Source organism: Fulmarus glacialis, unplaced genomic scaffold (genome assembly GCF_000690835.1).
Source record: "Fulmarus glacialis isolate BGI_N327 unplaced genomic scaffold, ASM69083v1 scaffold1321, whole genome shotgun sequence".
Lineage (NCBI taxonomy): Eukaryota > Metazoa > Chordata > Aves > Procellariiformes > Procellariidae > Fulmarus > Fulmarus glacialis.
In genome coordinates this window covers 108,189-129,285 of record NW_009193193.1, presented here as the reverse complement: position 1 = coordinate 129,285, position 21,097 = coordinate 108,189, and the positions used below count along the sequence as shown (strand labels likewise).

The 21,097-nt window shown below is 34.8% G+C and overlaps 1 protein-coding gene across 1 annotated transcript in view; it reads left to right on the top strand.

The window, feature by feature from the left end:
- Positions 1-261: 261 nt before the first annotated feature.
- LOC104083737 (ERC protein 2-like) overlaps positions 262-21,097 on the top strand; it is a gene marked incomplete at both ends in the record, with an annotated part of 94,682 nt that continues 73,846 nt past the window's right edge. The window contains one exon of the mRNA XM_009587342.1: positions 262-422. Within this exon, the coding sequence (XP_009585637.1) occupies positions 262-422 (161 nt within the window). The remainder of the gene's footprint in view (positions 423-21,097) is intronic.

The following is a 21,097-nucleotide window of genomic DNA, read 5'->3' as shown; positions in this document are numbered from 1 at the left end:
TTAAACAGGTTTCTGGCGATCTGTGTTAGTTCTGTTTTGTATAAATGTTGCTTATTACTCAATGAATTCATGGAAACATTAAGATTTTTTGGTATTTAAAGACTACTTTTGTTAGTTTTTAAAATAGTTAAGATAGGAATGGATTTGAACAGCTATTTACTTAAAATAATTCCTTTTGTGACGTTTTTTCTTCTGGATTTATATTGCTTTAAGATTCTCTTATTGTAAAGAATATGGAGCTTAAAAAGTTCTATCTCTTAGGTAGAAGAGCTGATGAATGCACTGGAAAAGACTAGACAAGAATTAGATTCTACCAAAGCCCGTCTTGCCTCAACACAGCAGTCTTTGGCTGAAAAAGAAGCACATCTGGCTAACCTGAGAATAGAGCGAAGAAAACAGCTTGAAGAAATTCTAGAAATGAAGTAAGTACATTGATTTCTCTAATTTATAGAGAAATTAAAATTACTACTTTCTGGCCATAAAAGAAGGGGATTTTTTTCTGTAGGTGTTTAAGTCTGAATCTAAGGACTTCTAATAGTTGTAAGACTGTTAAATTCCTTTTAAAATATGGAAATGCAAAAGTCTTCATTTTAGAAGTAGTCAACAATTGACATGAGCAGAATTTTTTGAAAGCTGTCCTTTGTTACATGCAAATAAAATATCAGCACAGTATAACTTCCATAAGAAATTGAGGGTCTAAAGCCCCATCTTTCAGTGGGAATTCTATGTTGGAGTTTCAGTTAGTGTCAAATTCAAGGACAGGGGTTTATTAACTTTTTATGGGTGGTGCAAAGTTTATTGCATTGAATTGGTTAAAAAACACCTGTGAACCTAAACGAACAAAAACCTATTTGCATACACATTATCAGTATGTATAAATGTACAGAACTGAAAAAGGAAGATAGACCTATAATTTAAATCTAACTTCCTACCCACAATAAAGGTAAATATCTGTAATTATGGGATGTTAAAGCTCTGACATGATCTTTAAAATTGGCAAAAAAGAGTGAACCTGTTATGACTTGGCTAGGCTGCTAAGTGTGTAGTTAACATTCAACAAAGAAAACTCACAGCTGTAATTTCAAAACTGTTTTACTGAGGAACGCAAAAAGCCCCCAAAACACTTAAGCCATATATAACTTCAGCTTGTTGTAGATATCCTTAATTTTAAAGGAAAGTAAATAATCAGAACAAATTATTTTAATAATGTTGTTGTAAATAAGACAAAGTGGAAATGGAAACATATGCTTACTAGAGTTTTACAAAAGTAGGTTTTAAGAATGGCTGCCATGTAATATAGATGCAGAAATACTGTAATGTAAGCATGAATGTTTCCAGTGAAATCAAAAGAACTTCTGCTTTTGACTTTAATGAGTCTATATCCATACAGAAAAATGGGAACACATATGAATTAGAATAGTATGTGATATTACATTCTATAACAGATACATTTTTTTAGTTTTCTGATTCTCTTTTATATGTACATACTAATTCATCTATGATAACTCAGTGCTCAGTGCCAGTATATTTCATGCAGTCATCTATTTTCTGTATAGTGCTTTGGTCTGTTTCTTTGAGTGCATGCTTGTTTTTTGTCCTAATGGTAAGATTTTTTTTTTTTTCTTTTTATTATAATCTTCAATTATTGAGCAACATAGGCAAAAAAAAAAAAAAGCAGTATCTTTAATTCTGTTACTGTGACTTTTTTGGTTGGGTACACAGAACCTCACAGAACTGTGTAAAGCATGTATCATCAGTCTGGGAAGTGAGGTTGGCAAAAAATGGTGACGTTTGACTTCTCTTTTGATAAAAGCTGTTCTATTGTATGAATAAAGGACTGAGTGGATGGTACTAGTAGTGAAAGACCCAGTATCAAAGGTCCAAGTTAGGAATAGTTTGGAATTTAAAATGAGGTATAAACATATAGTGTGTTTTTACAGTATCAATTTTAAAAGTAAAATAGTAAAATTAGAAGAAAATTTTAAATAATCATCTAAAAAATTAAATTAATTAAAAATTCTAGTTAAATGTGCGGGTTTTTTTTTTCTTTGAGTAGTCATTAGTATGGTTTCTTTTGTAAAAGACTTCTTATTTTTCTTTTTTGCCTTTGATTTTTTTAATTGCTACTTTGTTAGCTAAGTATGTAGACTTTTTCTGCCATTACCTTTTTTTCTGTCTTCAAGAGAAGCAATTGTTCATATACAGTTTTCATTTTTAATTATGAGTTGACCTCAAATTCGTTTGAAATTCTAAGTTAATAACAAAACCCTTCTAACCTGTAATAATAAAATACAATTAATTATAATGCATACTTCTTCCTACTTAGGCCACAGAGGGTTACCTAATCCTCTACTAGCTTTCCCTGCTACCTAGCCCTGCGTCATTACTTCTAAGAGTCTGATGCTCTAACTCATATATAAATCATTCCGCCTGAAATCTGTGATTCAGCTAATAACTTAGAATGAGAACTCACTTTCTTAAAAAAAAATTCTATTACTATTTTTAATTCTATCCTAACTTTAGTTTCTGTGAAATATGTTACAAAGCTGAGTTCATATTGGAGATGGAATCAGACATAACTTCTATTGCTTGTGGTGAGATGGAAAGAAATGAATACGGTTGTCAGACATCAGGATGGTTTTGCTGGCCTAGGACATAGGAAATAGAGTTAATGAACAAAACAAAATATATAAAATCACAGCACAATATTACTAAACAGAGAGAACAAATACAATAATGACAGAAATTCACATGATCGTATTTACTTTTCTTCTTTTTACTGCCTCCTTAACAACATTAGTACTGAATCAAAGAAGCAAAAATGAACATACTTATTCATTTTTTTTGAGCTCTGTGTATGGGAAGGGGCTACATGACTGCTATTAAATGTAAATTAAATGTAAATCTTAATTTCAGATTCTTTAATTTAATAAGATATACTAAACATAAATTGATACATATGTATTAGTAAATGTCTTTTAGAAAGAATTCAGATATTTCATTACAGTAGTTTAATTTTTGAAATTGCTTACTGAAATAAGTGTATGACAAACTTTATAAAACTGCTGCATTACAATAGAGTATACTAAATATGGCATTACTTTTTTTTTATGAATAAGGTATTCTCAAAAACAGATTGTAGAAGCTAGCTAAGACCCAGACATCCACTGACAGAATAATGATAATTCTGTGTTGTAGTAATACACTAAAATAGTGTGTCTTCTCTCTGATATTTTAAGATCATTTATTAATTGGCAGCATTGACCATAAGTTCTATGTATCCTTTTTTTAATTTAATATTGAGTGATTACAGTTTTTGGCTGCTAGTTTCCAGTTAAGTAGGCATGAACTGTGTGTTTAAAAACATTCATGATGGTTTCCTATGCTTATATTATGTTCAAGTTCCAAACATAACTCTGCATTCTAGACCCATCTGGCTGACGTTGCCAAGATCCATCTTAATTTACTGGCTACAATCAGTTGTCAGTTTTAAATGACTTCTTCAGTTGTCATTACATGTTCCCATATACATGCAGTTATTTAAGTAAGTTTAGAATAAAAATGGATAGCAGCTTAATCTTGTTTCATTATCTGGTTGGTCTTTTTGAACTGGAAACTAGGTAAGTACTCTTTAAATGAAAGGTAGTTGGACAGAAGGAGATAAACATCAAGTTATTCTTAACTTGATGCCAACATGTGAAAAAATAAGACTTATTTTAAAGAATTCCAAAGTGTTAAGTTTGGAGAAGGATTTGCATTTGCATGTTGCTTTCTAAATATGTGAATTTTTTTTCCCCAAATGTCTATTAAAAATATTACTATATTAGTTCTGGAGGAAATATTTTTGTTATGGTCATATTATTTTAGCAGTGCACACATAACTCATACTGACATTAATGGAAGTTATGCATACATGTTAACAGTAAAATGCAGCATGTGTTCAAATCCATCATTTTGCCTAATTGCCTTAATGCTTTGTGCTCTTTCTATCTCAAAAAATTCTGTATTGCATAGTGTGACAAAAGGCATGTAAATGTTTTTTAAAAATGTATTTATCATCCATAGAAATGTTTCAATTCATCTGAACTTAAAAATTGGTAGTTAGAAATATGTATCAAGACTACTTGTTCCAGACATCGTTTTTGCTTTCTGAGAGTCCGCAAGAAGGACCACAGTCTTCTGAGAACTTCACAAGGCTTGCCTAGAAAAGCTTATTCATTTTGTAATATGAAGAGCTTGAGGGTAGGAGAAGTTTCAGCACTGTGATGTGGTGGGGTTTTTTTCAGATGTTTCAGAAATGCCATATTTGTGGAGCATACTTTCATGACCACAAAGGCGTCCACAAAGATGTTCTTTCCTATATGGTGGTTCCTTCCAAAACTCATAAACCTGCTTGTAACAAAATTAGATAGCTGTATAGATAGATAAATGAGTATTTATATAATATTAAAATTGCTTTATATATGTATGTGAAATAAATACCTGTTCTTATGGAAAGCGGATTTTACTCTACGGGATAGATCATCTTTTTAGAAATGGTCAAAATTATTTTCCCTTTGAAAGATATAAAGTTTGACCTGGAGAGCCAATAGTCATAAAAGAAATTCTAATGGCATGTGAGGGAAAAGATATAAAAATTATTATCACCTTTTTTGTTAGTTTAACTTTTAAATTATATGCATGTAATCTCAAGCTGCAACCACTGAAGTTAAGAACAAAACAAAAAATCCCAAATCCCCCCAAAACCCCTGAAACTTTGTTACCAAAACCTGGGGTTTTCTTGATTAAAAGCCCTTAAATTAACTTTCTATGGTGTTTACTCTACTTAGAAATATGTTTAAATACACGATTAAAAAAAAGAAAATTATTTCCTTGTGGTTTTGCATTAATTTGATGATCTTTCAGTGACTTAGTTACATGTGACAAACACTGCACTTTAGTATGAGTGACCGTGGGATTAATCCTCAACAAGACTGAACTTCATGTTTTGACTTGAAGATCTGTGAATTCTTAATTTTTGAGATCCAACTGTTAATTACTGAGTGTTTCCTTTAGCAGTCAAGTCAGTACACTCAGTGCTCTGAAACTTTCAGAGTATCCTGAAAGAAATTCTTGCCAAGAGTTTGAAAGGTAATTTCCTTGACTTTGATAGAGTTCATGCCATCACCTGTGGGTATTGCTAAATCAGTTTTGTTGGAAGTGACTTTGCCCTGAAATTCACTACAAATTTCCAGAAGAATATATATTTTCCCTTATGTGGAATAAATCAGATTACTTCAGTAACGAAGCATTAAAGATCTCCTAATAGAATAACCAGCTACTAGTCCTTTCATTCAATACCAAAATAGAACATTGCTGTGCTGTCCAAACAAAATTTATTTTTAAATTAGATTTTGCAGTAAATTTTCTTACAGTGACAGTATAAAATTAAACATCCCTTCCTTTGTTTAAGAATATCCACCACCATTTTTTTCACTGAAAATAATAAATGAATATTGCTTATCTCTGTTTTTCAGTATGTTTACTTTATTCATTTAACAGCACCTGTGTATAGTCAAGGATGAAATATTTGTGGGAAGAAGGGATAAAATGTTTTTTCGACCAAGCATTCAGTCCCACCAGCTGCCACTCTTTGCAGAAGTGCTGACCACATAGTGCACTTCTACATGCTGGGTTAGTGGTTCAGCTGCTCTGCCAAACAAGGAGAGGGCACTTGTATTTGCCACTAGATGCCAGTCTTGGGTACAAGACCATGGTCTGGATCTGCTTGGTTCAACAAACAGTATGAGCAGTTTCACAGACTAAGCAGGAAGCTTGTTTTGTTGCAGGGAAGAGAATGTGTCTTGTCCATTTGTCTGTCACCTGGTCTGACTGGTCCCCTCCTTCATTTTAGTGCAGGAAATTCAAGCATGGCTTCATAATGGACTTTTGAGGATATTGCAGGGATGAAGAGGGACTTTGAAGGGATTCTGGAAGTCAGGGATCACGGCCTAAGGGGAAGACTGTGTAAGGTGTAAAACTAAAGAGTCACAGTCAGAGTTTGTAGGGAAGTCGAAATGCTTTATGAAGTACTTGTGGCAGAAGTATAAGGAAGTTTATTGTTCATTTGGTTTTCTGCAGACATACCCCTTTTTTTCCATCTATAAATTTTACTGGAGTAGAAGTTGGGGATTTCACATCTGTGTAGCAGCTCAGCAGGAGCTGCAGCTCTGACAAGGGCTGTTGGATGCCCAGAGAATCTAGACATGTTTCCAGCACCTGGACAAATCAGCTTATGTCCCTGCCTTACATTCTCCTATTACTATTTCCATCCATCACCACCTCAGACTGGCACTTGGGGAGGGAAAGGGAGAGGAACTCAATGTGTTTTCCTTTATTTATGTCCTAATTACTCCACTCCAAAATGTTCTGTCACCCATAGGATAGTGGTTTCTTCCTCATTGCTGTGGGTACAGCTATGGTCAAAAGCGCTTCTGAAATTTCTGTGTGTGTAGTAAATCCATTGCGTCTGGAACATTTCAGAGTAATTGTGTATGCAATTCACCTGTTCAGTGCATACACAGGCCAGAAGTGTGACACTCATTGACAGGAAAATCCCTGATGAAATTGTAGGGACTCTACTTGCATGTAGTCATGAAGTTAATTTTTGGGGGTCTTCCATACAGCAGCAAGGATGAGGAAAGCAATACAGCAAGGTAGGAGAAACTGGCTCTTTAAAACCACTTAAAACAATAGCCTCCCTATAGACACTGTCTTCTTTCTGTGTCACAGTTAGGCAAGTGCTTTGCCCCCACCCCCTTCTTTCCAGAAAGGAAAGCAAGAAGGTAGATAACTGTTTCTCTTGCCTACACTGGAAACTGAGGTGTTTAACTAAAAGGTTTGGGCAAAGATGCTTAGTTTATGCTCCTTTTTTAAAATGCAAGTGTATTCTAAAAAGAGCCAGCACTTACCTTGGGGATAGTTCTAGGCTAAATAAGTAGTAGTGGGTACATGACATTAAAGGATACTCTTTGAATTGAAGTTTAAGCAAATACATAGGATCAGATTTCTTAGATGATTTGTGAAGTATTATTTTGAAAGTAGGATCATTTTAAAATCATTTTTTCTACTTTGTCAGCTCTAATACAGCTTATATTTTGAGAAAGATAGCTATGATAATTTCTCTAATGTGAATTCTTTAACATATCTTTACTTAATAGGTTAGATAACAGACTAGTGTATAAATAGCTGTGGAGAAAAAATAATTTTCAGAAAGGAGTTTACTATTTTTAAACTTTTATTAGAGGAATTATTTTGACTTGTTTCAACTGTGGTAATGTATACTATAAACATGTTCAGTGAATGGATAGCAAGTTGATTGTCTCAAAATTGTACCATTTCGAATGTAGACTGTTTTTTAGTAACCTGTGGACTGCTTCCATTTAATTGTAGGATTCATGCTGAGAGTGTAGAGAGTCATATCCCAAGTTAAATACAAACAAAACAGCAGGATGTTGATACAACTGTGACTTCCATAGGAAGTAGTTAGAATGGTAATGTGGTCTCCTAAGTTGGGTGGAAAGTCTCTTGTGACTGCTTTTGCCCCACAGACCTGTAACACAGCATGCCTTGACTAACATTTTTGACACCAACTTGCAAACACCATAAAGATTAGAGAAACCCAAATGAAGGCTTTGTTCTCTGGAACAGAAGCTTTCTTGACTAAAATGAAGAGATTTTTCTTTTGTAAACAACGAAGGGGCACAAAGCAATAAAATGTTTCTCTCTGTGAGAATAGAATGAGAGAACTGTTTACTTGGCAAAGCGCTTCTCTTATTTAAAGACGTATGAGTGTCACCGAATTCCTGTTCACTTGAGAGTATTATATGTTCAGACTAAATGATAGCATACTTTGATTTTATTTTTTTATTTTATAAGATTCATGATGTTTGAAATTTCATCAGCATGGGAAGAAAGTGTGCCATTTCTTTTCTTCATTTTGTTCTTGTTAAGGTCATAATTTACTTTCAAAATAGATTGTCAGTCACCTGCTACTGAAAGTTAGTAAGATCAATTTAGGATTTCTCCAAAATGTGATATGAGAGGATGTATTTTGCCTGCTTTTATACAAGTATCGAAGCAAAGGAAGCTGGAGCCTCCTCCATGTTTCCTGTCCCTTTTAGACAGTGGGAGAGTGCAGTAACAACCTTTTCAAAGTGTTTCCCTCCCAGGAAGGCAATATCTTCCTCTTTGTTATGGAATGGCAGTAGTGCTTCTTATGTCACAGAAGCATTGCATGAAGGCAAACCAGAAAGAGTTCAAACATATTCCAGACAACACATATTATGGTTATAATAAATAAGCATCCTTTTCTGATCTAGAAAATGGGTCTGCATTTTTACCAACCTGTTTTCTTAATCTCATAAGTATTTTGGCTTAATTATCATGCATTTCCATGAGTAATGTTCTCAAGAAACTATAGAAGTTTAAGCTTCTGGCTCTGTAGTTGTAAAAATGATTTTCCAGGTTCCTATGATCCATATGACTTGAGGCATCTGCCAGGCAGAAAGGGACTTGGATGGTAGTTGCCCCTCTGTATCCTAGTAGTGCATTTTTCTTTCCGATTTTGTCACCATTATTCTCTACCCATTCAGGTACCTTGCCTCAGTAGAAAAATAACAGTCAATGCCCCAGCAAACATTTTATGTTGGAAATTCCGCAATACTTCTTAGATGTTTTATTCCTCGAGTGCTTTCCCCAGAACCTGAATGGTAGAGAGATCAAGGGGGTCCTGCAGCTGCTTTATGAGGGAGAGGCTTAAAGACTCTTCACTCTGGGGAGGGGAAGGCAGGGGGAGGATATGTTTGAAGTTTGCAGAATCTCAAAGGCAGGCATATATTGAACGTAGAACTGTTGTTTGACAGAGCCCCCAGCATGAGGAATATCAGGCACTTGCTGAAGTTAGTCAGTGATCGATTCAAAAGAGAGAGAAGTGCTGCTTTATGGAGTGGTTGGTTGGTGACCTTCTGGAACTTGCTTCCACAGAGGCCAGGGTGGCATCAGCTGGTTCAAAAAGGGATTAGACAAATTCATGGACAAGAGGTCCATAAATGGCTACTTCTTCATACTCTTTGGCTGTTGTTCTTGAACTATGTTCCTAAAATTTATTTTCTCTCTGAAGTATTAGCTCTTTCCTCCCACATTGCTCCCTTACACTGAAACGCACATAGTTAATAATCAGATGATTTTTAAATCTTTTGTTGTTGTTGTTGTTGTTGAGAATTAGTTATATTAAGTAAACTAATACACTCTGGAAAGATTAATGGCCACACTGTGAATAGCCTTTTGCGTCTTCTGTTGCCCTATAGTTTATAAGTGGATTTACATAATGATACAAGTGACAAAATGATTGCTTTAAAGTGCAGGTTATAAGAGTGAGATATGACAGTTACATTACATTCTTTAGTGATTGAACCACTTAGAAGACAGACAGGATTAACAGCGCTTTAGGTTTACAGATGTCTCAAGCTGCTTGAAGGACTTTGAGATGCAGAGTATTCTGGTCTTTTGTAATGCAAATGAAAATTTGAAGAAACAATTGCAATTGAAAATCATTACATTTGCTTCACTTTTTTCCTTTTTTTTTAAATCAACCTTGTTAAACTAAAATACTTTTCTGTTTTTTAATTTATAGATGTGTTAGGGTTTAAAATACACCGGTTTAATCCATGCTATATCTTGATTTGTAGCATTCTAAATTCATGTGAGGTGGAATAGTATGCAGAAAGGGGCAGTGATGAGAAGGATAGTATATAAAATTGAGAAGGGACTATGAGTTAATATTCAGTGAAACATGGACAATGGTGAAAGGAACAGGGCTGTACAAACCTGAAGAATGAAAATCCAGGTCTGGACTCTTCCAAAGGAAAGGTATAGTTTGAAGTATGTTTCTATTTTCTAAGGAAGCTTACTATTTTTATCTGACGTTAACTTACTGGGGAGTTTAGCAATCTTAACTTTTTACATAAAGAAGAAAAAGTTTGTATGATATCTGCTAAGTATTGAACACTTTTTGTGTGGTTTCTATTGCACAACTTTTTTTTTTTATGTAAAAAAATATAAGCAACAAAATCATTTTCCTGGAAGAACAATACTATAGAAAAAAAATTGTACTCTGTAATTACTGATCTTGACAAAGGTATATATGGTTAGTTTTAAAACTACCTTAGAAGTGCTTTTATTAGCTAAAAAATTAGTAATGATAAAAATGATGAAATAGGATGGCATTTGTTTTGAAGTTCAGCCAGCATGGGAATGTGAAGGCCTCCACCTCTGATAATATACTCAAAAGAATAAGTGGCTCAAAAGACGGAAAGGAAGGAGTAGGAGGCTGAAAGTAAAAAAAGAAAGAAAAAGTTAGGCTACTGTTTCATGGATTTTTTTTTTTTTTTAAAGCTGACTGAATTACACCGTTGTCTACTGAAACGCTCTTAGTGTAATTCCCATTGGCCTCCGTGACACCTAGGGCAGTGCTGATCAACTGCAGGCTCCCATATTCCTAACCTCAGCCAACTGAATATGATTCTAGCAGATGGTTTTGCATTTTAGACCTCAAAATATGATGGGTCAGGTTTTTTCCCTTTTTCCAGTGGCAAATCTTGCATACTTGAGACCCAGGACATGCAATTCAATGGTAGGAATTATGACTGAGGGTCTCCCCAGTGGGATAATGCTGAACTTAATGTAAACTCAAATCTTTGAAAATGGAGAACCAAAGAAATTTGAAGGTTTGAATCATTTAAACTAAATTACTGGATTATTGTTTAATATTGTATAAAAATATAAAATGTGCTTAGAGATGTATATGATGATGTTTTCTATTAAAAGGAAAAGGTCTCATAAAGTCAGGAGAGAACAGAGCCAGAAGCAGTCAAACAGGATCAGCTTTCACAGTTGCAGAAGGGAAAGGTTCGGTTAGCCTTCCCATTACTCCTTAGGTGCTATGAAGTAAATCCACTGCTGCCTCCTTCTTGTGCTTCCTCATTCCTCCCCCTCCCCATGCCCCCAGCAAAACAGGTACTTCTCTGTGTGCTGTGGAAAAATAAATCCAAGTTCCTATTGCTTTGTTTCCTCAGATTGGGTTCTCTTGTGTCTAATAAGGTGCAAGATGTGCTTGAAGTTTTGCTCTCTAATGTGCATTCTCTCATGCTTTGTAAGGTGTGAGCTCGTGGGGCAGCCTCTCTGCCTGTAAGGGCGCAAGTAAGATTTACTCTTTTATCTAACTGATATAATGACACCTGTAAGAATTTATTGTCATAGAGGTCTGTACCTCTATCTTGAAATGAGTGAAAGTGTTTCTGTCTTTTGGGGAGGGAAATGCAGTCATACCATATTTTAAATACAAGAGAACTTCACACTATTTGTTCTGGTGGTGTTTATGCCCTCCCACTGAACTGTGTATTTAGAGTACAAGCCTGACAAGACTGATCAGTACTCTTTATTAGTACAGTGCCAGGCATAATGGGCTCCCATCCTTCATTGGCCATCAAGCATTACTATAATAAACAAGATAATAATGAAAACATGTATCATGTTGTCACTGTCAACACTATCTGAGTGTAGAAATATTGTAGTAAAAAGAGAATTCTTCAAATATGATTGGTAAAATATGGCATAGCACTCAAAAATGTGCTGAAGCACTGCATTTCTAATGAACACCACCTCTACTTTCAATGTTGTGCTGCTGTTCAGCAGAGACTGACAGATCATGACTTATGTGATGACAGTGGAAATTAGGATGAGCTCATCTGAATTTTCTCTGATTGTGAACAAACTTGGCTATATCCACACTGTTGTGCAGTGTACCAGGGTATCTTAGCAAAGAAAAGCCCTGTTTAAGAAAGTACATTATTTAAGAAGGTACATTATATAAGTCTGTGCTACGTCTTACAGTGAAGCTGTTGTGTTCAGGAATAAACATCGCCTTAAAAGGACACCTTGGCTTGCTTCCTTAGGGTGAAGTGGCTTCAACTGAATAGATATACTTCTCAAAGTGAAAGAAAAGCTTGGTGACAGCACAAACTTATGCAGAATATTGTTAGGGGAAAGATTTTTTTCAATTGTTGGTAAATAGAAATGTTGCATTTGTAGAGAAGCTTGCATAATCCTAATAGGAGTACTACGCTTATTATGTTGCATTTTAGTATTTTAAAAGTATATTGGGGGATGCAAGTGAAAGATTTGGTATATTTTTTCCTCATATTTAATAGTGAATTTCTCAAAACCCATCCACTTTTAGTTTTGTAAATATGTAGATACTAAGGGGGGAACTATGATTTACTGGCTTAGATTAGAAATGTAAAAATACTTTTTTGTGGTTAAACTCTTCCCAGTTTCTAACCATGCCTACCTCAAACATGTAGTTTATCTTTGTTGCATTCAACTCTGACCAAAATTAGGCCACACAGGCCTCTGAGGATCACCATATTGCTAAAATCATTCTAGTTACTAGGGATTCTTCTTTTTTGCTTCCCAACAAATTCATCTTGCATTCTTTGAAGACTAGCTTACATGGTTCTCATCTTCTAGGTGGGAGGGAAAATGTAGATTGGTCTAACAGAGACAGTCATTAAATGTACTACTTTGTTCTTTTGTTTTTCAACCCCCCTGAGCTTTCTTTATGATTAGGAAATAGAGAGGTACTGAGGAGAAAATGACAAAGGTAGGTTTTATAGGATAGGTAGGTCACCTATCAAAGCTAGCCTAGGTACTTTCAAATCCTTACATTTTGTGGATTGTGAATACAAGTTATTGAACAAAATTCTAATTCCAGTTAAATTCCACTTAAATTTACATCCATAAGAATGTAATTTTATATCCTGCCTTATTTATTTAGGCTAGAAGAGTTTTGGATAAAATGCAGTCAGGTGTGAGCATAAGACCTTATTGCATCAATCTGTGAGCAGTAGTGAGGGGACTTCATAGTAGTTATGTTCAGCTGTCTGCATGTTATAGCAAGTTATGTCCCAAAGACTGGTTAGGAGGGAGTGATGCAGTTAATAGGAAGAGAAATCTGAGCTTTTAAACCCCCTCACTCTAAAAGTTCCAAAATACGGAATTTTCATATCGCTATTTAGGGGGTTTGCTGTGTTTGATAACTTATGAGTATTTTTGTGAGCTGGACAACCTCATCCAGGTCTTGTATGACTATCTTGACCAGCACAAGAAGTGTGGTAGATCATCATCTGGCATCCAGTAACCCTCAACATAGCAGAAAATACTCTGACATTCATGTGCTTAAAGAAAAGACTTTTCACCTGTTGAAAAATATTTAAACTTTCAGAATGCGTGAAAGAAACTTGACTGCTTTCCAGTTTTGTTTTGGGTGCCCATTACACCCCTCGACCCCCTGGATTATCTTTTATGGGTTTTGTGGTTATGCATACATGGGTACCATCCAGCTACCCACTACTGCCCCTCCCATCAGATCCCCTCTTAAAAAAAAGTAGTGCAAGGATCCAATCAGGATGAAAATTACCTACAGTATTTTCACAGTTGTATTAAGAAATATAATTTATATTTTTTCTCTCTTAGAAAGATCTTCCTTCAACACTTCAGTACCATGATGTTTTGTTTAGTCTGATGTAGGTTTTTGTTAGTATCTAGCCTAAAAATGAATCTAATTAACAGATGAACTTAGGAAATCCCTACTGTAATTTGGCAACTAAATGAATGGGGGATATCAGTATATGACAAGCAACTTCCACTTAAGGCTAATGTAACTATTACCTCATTAGAAGTGCAACTTTACACTCTTCCAATAAAACCTTTATTGAATTTAAAATATGTATTTGACAAAGGACTAGCTGAACTTACTTGAAATTGGCTTTATGAAATTATGCTCCCTTTATTGATACTGACTAGCTTTATAAATGTTTATCTTAATTATGTTTTATTGTGATTAAAAAAGATTGCAGATACTCTGCCATTTCTGTAAAGTGAGCTGTTGGATGTTTTTTTGTTAAAGATGGGGGTAGGGTACAAAGAATAGTCCAGCTCCAGAGAGGAGGCCCCTCACAGGCCATATGAATCCACTTACATGTAAATTGCTTGTCTATATGAATTAAGGTGAAGGTTATGAAAGAACTGCATTTCTGTGTTTATTGTAGGATTTTTGACAGTCTCTTTCCTCTTTCAAGTAAATTTGGCTTAAGTCCACAGTCAGTACAGTTTTAAGTAAACTCCTCTTTTGTTACATTAACAAGGTTATAACATCACTGAGGCAGATTTCCAGCTGCATGAATTGAGGCCTAAGCATGCAGACTGAGGGGATAATTAAAACCTTAGGGTGGGTGAGTTAAACTACCAACTAAAATTGGATAAAAGGCTAATTGTCCATAGCAACATAATACATGTTTCTAAATACCTGTGAAATAAAGATAAATATTCGTGGTCTTTTAATTCCTTTTTGAATGCTCAGATTCAGGTTATATTTTAGGGCATAACAAAAATCAAGAGTAAGTAAATAGAAACGCAAAGAATTCTTTCCCAGATATTGTTGTATTTTAGTTATTAATTGAAAAACACACATTTTGAAAACTTCAGTGATTTTCTGACTTTCTTTACAAAACAGGAAGCATTTTTGTGTGGGAAGTATGAGCCTCACTGTGTGATACAGTATATCGGAATGGACTGGTTGGTGCTTTGTCAAAATTTGTCATATCTCTTTTTCCTTCCTCCTTTTTTTCATTATTAAGAGTGGAGTTACATACCTTTGGTGACCTTCAAGAAGATGACATAGAGTCAGGCAAGATGATACATTACCACAAAGTTAAAAAAACAAAATGGGTTGTAATGGCAGCTTGTACTGAACTAAATGAATTGTGAAGGCCCATTTGTTATTCATTAGGAGAAGCAGAGCAGATTACTGTTCTGCCTTCATAGGGAGCCTTTAAACTTAAGGTTATTTTACACTAGTACCCTTGTGGCATGGACAGCATTTAATACATTTTTAACAGCTTTTACATTTCTATGGTTTGCAGCAGTGCTGGTTGAATCATTTCTGTAATGAAGGTGTTTTAAAGTAGTTTAGAGTTACTTTGGGGGAAAAACAGGAAAAAAAAGAAATAATTGGGTTGATGAAGTGACTTTATATACTAAAGAGCTAAGCATGCAGAACGTACTGCTATAAAGTAATGCATGCTAATTCCCATTGCTACAGAAGTACATCCCTGGGGAGCCGTGGGTTTTTTTGTGTTGTTTTTTGGTTTGTTTTTGGGGTTTTTTGTGTGTGTGGTTTTTTGTGTGTGTGGGTTTTTTTGTTTTGTTTTGTTTTTTTTTTTAACATAAATAGAACTATAGTTGTTTTTTCACAGTTCTCATTCCTTTGGGGAAGGAAGGTCTGACGATAGAAATTTAAGAATATTTTTTGAGCTATTTCTGAGTTGCTCAGGAGTCTGATGGAGAACAATCAACATCTTGGCATGTTTTGGGGAAGTGTGCATACTAACTATTTATCATAACCGTTGATGTGGGCATCTAAGGAACCCAACATAAAATGAACGTGGAGTGGAGGGTAGAATTTTGCTGATCAGAATAAATGTTGATTATTTCAATACCTCTCAAATGGTTCAGTGGTGCTGTGGAAAGTCAAAGCAAAAAGGTAGGTACTAATATGAAACAATCTGAGAATAATTTGTTCGAAAGTGCTGAACAAATATAAAATTCTATTAGCTTAAAGAATGATTTATAATTCTAAAGAAAGGTATAATAACCCCAGTTAAAGGAGATAATCATTTCACAAGCTCACGTTTTATTGTAAATGATAGTCTTTCATTTGCTACCTTTTAATTATGTTGTGGATTTAGCTGTCAAAATCCATATTACAGAGACTTTATCTTTGTTCAGAAAATATTAGAACACAAATGATGCACTGTGTTTCAAGATTTGTTTACAAATAAATTTAATTAAGAAAATGCTAATTTAAACGTATGATGGTACTTCTCCCAGCAGCCAGTCCACCCCTAATTTCCTTTTTCTTGTTTAGCAGATTGACAGCATTCACTCTATATTTCGTTGCAGGTGTCTTTCACTAGAGTTTTTTCTATTGATTTTACTGTTTTGTGAGGATAAATTTTGACAAAATACATGTGGATCACAACCAGCATATCAGCAAGAAAAAAATGACTCGTTCTTTGCCAGCGGAAGTATTTTTTCTGAGATTTTGAACAATACATATTTTAAAGCTGAAAGCTTTAAATGTATCTTTAGAAAATAGCAAGCTGTAAATAACATTATAAATGCAACAATGATTGCTTTTATTTAATATCAGAGAGATAGTAGAATATAAGAAACTGTGAAGTCTAAAAATCTTGTTGCTGTTTGGACTATATATTTTTTTCAATAAAATTAGATTCTTTTAAGATAAGTTTTAAATGTTCAGTTGCACCAGTATTACTGCCTTTTCCGCTAATAGAAATATTTTTCTTTTACCTTTGCACTAGCTTCATGTAGTCATTTCTTGTTTGTGAACTAAAGCTATTTTCATGAAAACTACTTTAATCTCTCTAAGTTTTTAGAAGTTCTTCACACATGTGAAAACATAGACTGTCAATATATGTCCATAAAATACATCAAGAGTGGTTTTGTTTGGTCAGAAAGGGAACCCCGTCACTTTTGTTCTTTTAGATTTCTGAATATGTAGTGGAGGGACTGTTATCATCCCATGTCAAAGCAATACCCTAAGAAAAGCGTAGCGCCACTACTTTCATTTGTAAAACTCACTAATGAGAATATAAAGAATTCTGTGAAGGCCATGTATACTTACCATAGGAATTCTGAACTGGGGTATAGTATAGATTCCATTTTATTTTTTCAAACTAAATACATGTAATTAATGATAGCCATATTTCATTGCCTGAAACTGCTGGGTTTTTTTTTTTTCCTTTAGGTTACCTTACAACCTTATTTTCATGTCTGTAACTTATTTCTCAGAAATGTGAAACAAAGAACGTGCTAGTAAGAGTAGAGTTCCAATATTGGGGCTACCTTAATTATAAAATTATATTAAGTAACCAAGACACTCTAATGCTCACTCTGTTGGCCCTTTAACACAGGGCTGTCTCCTAAGTTGAGGATCGTACTCTCCACAGTTCTGAAGCTACTTCTAGTGCAGTACTGAGTCAAACACCCCTTGGGTTGCCATTGCTTGGGCATCTTGTTAGCATTTTCAGACAGATTTTGTAGCAGCTGTGATTAATAAAACACAAGGTAGCCAGAACAATTCCTGTGTGCCTCCAGAATGTTTGCATTGTGTGACGTTAAGAGGGTCCCTGTGACAGTAGTATGCCAATTGAGGCTTACTTAGAATAATTACAGATGTTTATTTTGCCACTGGGAAGTGATATATTTAGTCGCATGTTTTGATTCAGGCAAGAGTTCCAGAGTTTGAACAGGTTAAAAACAAACAAACAAAAAACCAAACCAAAATAAAAAAAATCTTTTGAACATAGGCACGAAAGATTGGTATAAAAATTCCTTTGAACACTGATATTGTTTGAAGTGCTTAGACACTGTATGTCCCATTTACAAAATTGTTACCTTGCTGGAGCCACATAGCAGAAGGCTTGGTCTAGCATCTTCATATATGTGAATTTTCTCATTTTGATAATACTTTTCCTGCAATCTCTGTGTGAGGCAGAAGATTCAGATGCCCCTTCAAAGGAAAGGATCCATGTTTGTTTTCTGGGCCTTTTTGTCAAGTAGTAATTGGGACATTCTGAAAGACTTCCATGTGAAATCACTGGTTTTTGGCATATAGAAAGGGATAGGCCTTAGTCAATTTTATGCCTTAAGAATTAGTTTGTGGTTTAATTTTACCCTTTTCAGGTTTCCAGAAGCAACCAGACTTGGTGATTCAGAATGTCTCTTTGAATCCATGTTCTTACTTCTGCCCGTTTTTTCCCCAGTTATTATTTTTTTTCTTAAAAATAAAGATTGTAGCTATCTTCTGAGTCACTGAAGTAATTTCTCTTCCTTTTCACTCCTCCTCACTCCCTTAACAAAGAAATCTAACAATTTTCCTCGTTCTCTTTTTCCAAGAGCAAACCACGTCTCATATAATATACAAAATTGTTCTGTTTTCAGAGAAACCTAGGCTTTGTAATTTTACCATAAAGATTATACTGATATGTCAAAAGGAGTAGAACTTTAAGGCTGCTGTGTATTTATTTTTATCATTTCATATATGTCCAGGGATGCACTGGCGCTGGTCCTTGTAATTTGGTGTCTTAAATTTAGCCTTTTGTGTATAAATATTACAAGGTGTTTTCAGTTCTGAATCATATTTACTAGCATGCTTGGCAATAAATATCAGAAGCTTGTTTGTTCTGGTCTGACTCTGTTTCAGGGATTATTTTAAAGATTAATTTAAGATCTAATCTTTCATTTTTAATGACTTTTTTCTCTTTAAAAATTGCAGGAAACTTGTGAATAAAAACTCTATTCTATGAGGTATCTGTATTGGTATTAACTCTCAGTTCAGAGGCCACACACATCCAATCAGATAGAACAAATCTTGACCTGCAGCCTACTTCTTAATATTCCTCATAGAATACAGAAATACAGAGGGAGTTCTTCTGAAAAATGATATATCACAGCAACCTGTGTAGGAGATAGCAGAAAGACAGAGAAATCATGGAATAAGTTATTTTGTTTTCTTCACCTTTAGGAAAATATTATCTCACAGTCCATAATAATGACTATTGAATCAAGCGGAGACACTAGGAGAAGAAAAATCTTTTCAGGAAGGGACGTCCATATTAACATCCTGTTATATGTAATCTGTTCAGACCTCAAAAAATAAATTAATATTCACTAAAATAAGACACTAAATTTGTCTCAGCTGATCTTCAGTTAGTTTTGTGTTTGCCTTCTATAAATAGTGTAGGAATAGAATTTGCTTGTAGAAATGTTCACAAAACCACTAAATTTTTAGCTTGTTTTAAATAATGGTGACCGTATATGTGCATCCTTGACTGAAATTTGATTATAAAAGTTGTCTACCCCAGTCTATGGAAGGGCATGTAAAAATCCCAGATATAGGTGATATGGAAGCTTACTTTTATAAGAAACAGCTTCTTTCCTACCCTGCATTTTTTTGATGATAGTATATGTGTATCTATGGTGGTTTATTTTCTTTGATCCTATGCAAGTCAGCCCTATGATGGATCTAATGCATCCGGGCAGACTGTCAGTTTTATCTATCATTCATAATAAAGTGGCTCCATTTGCTGTGGCACAAAAGAGACATGGTGATACAATTTGTGAAAAACTGCTAATGGTTAGAGCTTTGCAGTGTGCCTGTTTCCATCTAGACTAGATGACTCCAAATGCTAAAATTTCTGTGTAAATAACCAAATTGGACAAATAGGTATTAAGTATTACTGAAGATAAATTGAAAATATTTTTGAAAGGATAGATAAATGGTAATCCACAGACAAAATCTTGCAGTGGTTGTGTTTTTTTTTTGTGTTATTCTAGCATCGCAAAGCAAGCAGGGGGTTTCTTGAAAGAGAGTGTAAGGAAAATAGCCTGATTTGGAGAACCCTGTATTGTAGTAAATATGGCAAAACTATGAGAGGAAGAAAGTCTTCTTCAGTTATATTCCTTCAGGTGGTTAACCCTCAGACTGATAAGAATAGTGATAGAATAAATGAACACCAGATAAAAGACTCACATTGAGAGCAGGTATCCTGCCTCACTAAGGAAAGAACTGATTTCTGTACCAAGTGGTTCTTTTGACATTGACCATTGTGGTTGGAGCATGTTTCTTAGATGGGAAGGACCATAAGTACTTCTAATGTAGAATTCATATGAAAGCAAATGTAAATGCAAACAGAATATATTTGATGTGATCTAATCCCAACTCTGCTACATCACTTGTTTCTAAATCAGGTGAACCACAAAGCAGTCATATTGCGGTCTCGTAAAGGGCAGGCGTGGATAATATACAGTCTATTAGCAGTCTTCTATTTGTATAAGTAAGAGTTTATAGTGGCTCAAGGTAAAGAATAGCAGATTCCAGGCTCCTACTTGCCAGATCTATGGAATGCTTGAGAAAACTCCTCTGGTTCCCTAAGTGAACGAAGCAGTAGTGAGACAGGCGCAGAGCTTAAATGAACTGCACAGTAATGTTCTGTATATTCTTTCTGAAATAATAATGTACTATACTTTGTAGGCAGGTGGTAGTAACAATCCAAAATCAATTATTATAGTCAGATTGACTCTAGAAAATAAAAGTGAAGACATTAAAGAAACAGATCATATGCCTTGTTCCTTTAGTATTAAGATGCATAAGAGGGACAAGCTTTGGCAAAACAAAGGGAAATATTCTCCAGTTGAGAACACAGTATCTGTTGTGTGAAAGCTGGTACAAGCTAGTCTTTCCTCCAGTGGAAGATAGGGGAATTGTCTATGAAATTTTAAGGCAACAGAGGGTTTAACCTGTATTCCATTCAGAGATTTTGACAGTCTGACTCCGTTAGAGCCACAGCTAGGACAGTCTGGAGGTTAGCAAAGAATGTTTTCTTAAGGAAAATAATAGAGGTACCAATTGTTGTCAGGAACCATCATGTCAGTAACATATGGTGAATAAACACGTGGTCAATAACTATAACTAAACTAAAATTTCTAGTATCAGAGATCATTTTATTCCCAGTAGTGGAAATGAAAGATCTGATCTTCAAGTAGATTATAACTAGAGTTTAGATCTTGTAAGAGAACAAAACAAGCTGACAGATTTCAGTGGTGAAAAGCTTCTGGTTAAATGAAGTGAGCTGCAAGGAGCAATAGTCATGACACAGTTGGGCAGAGACAGATGTGCAGATGAATAACCAAAATTAATAGCAGGCACCCTTAAAGGGCTGGTTAATCTGCCAGCAGAGAGTCTGTCTCTTTTCTACCCACTAGTACATCAGCTCATAAAAAATACAAATGAGTCCAATAGCAGCAAGAGCCTTAAGATCTGCTTCCTCATTAGTGAAACTTCAGAGAAGCATTTCCTATGGCTCCGTATCTTTTTCTACCTTTTAAGAAAAGTTGTTAGCAGGGATGTGTAGAC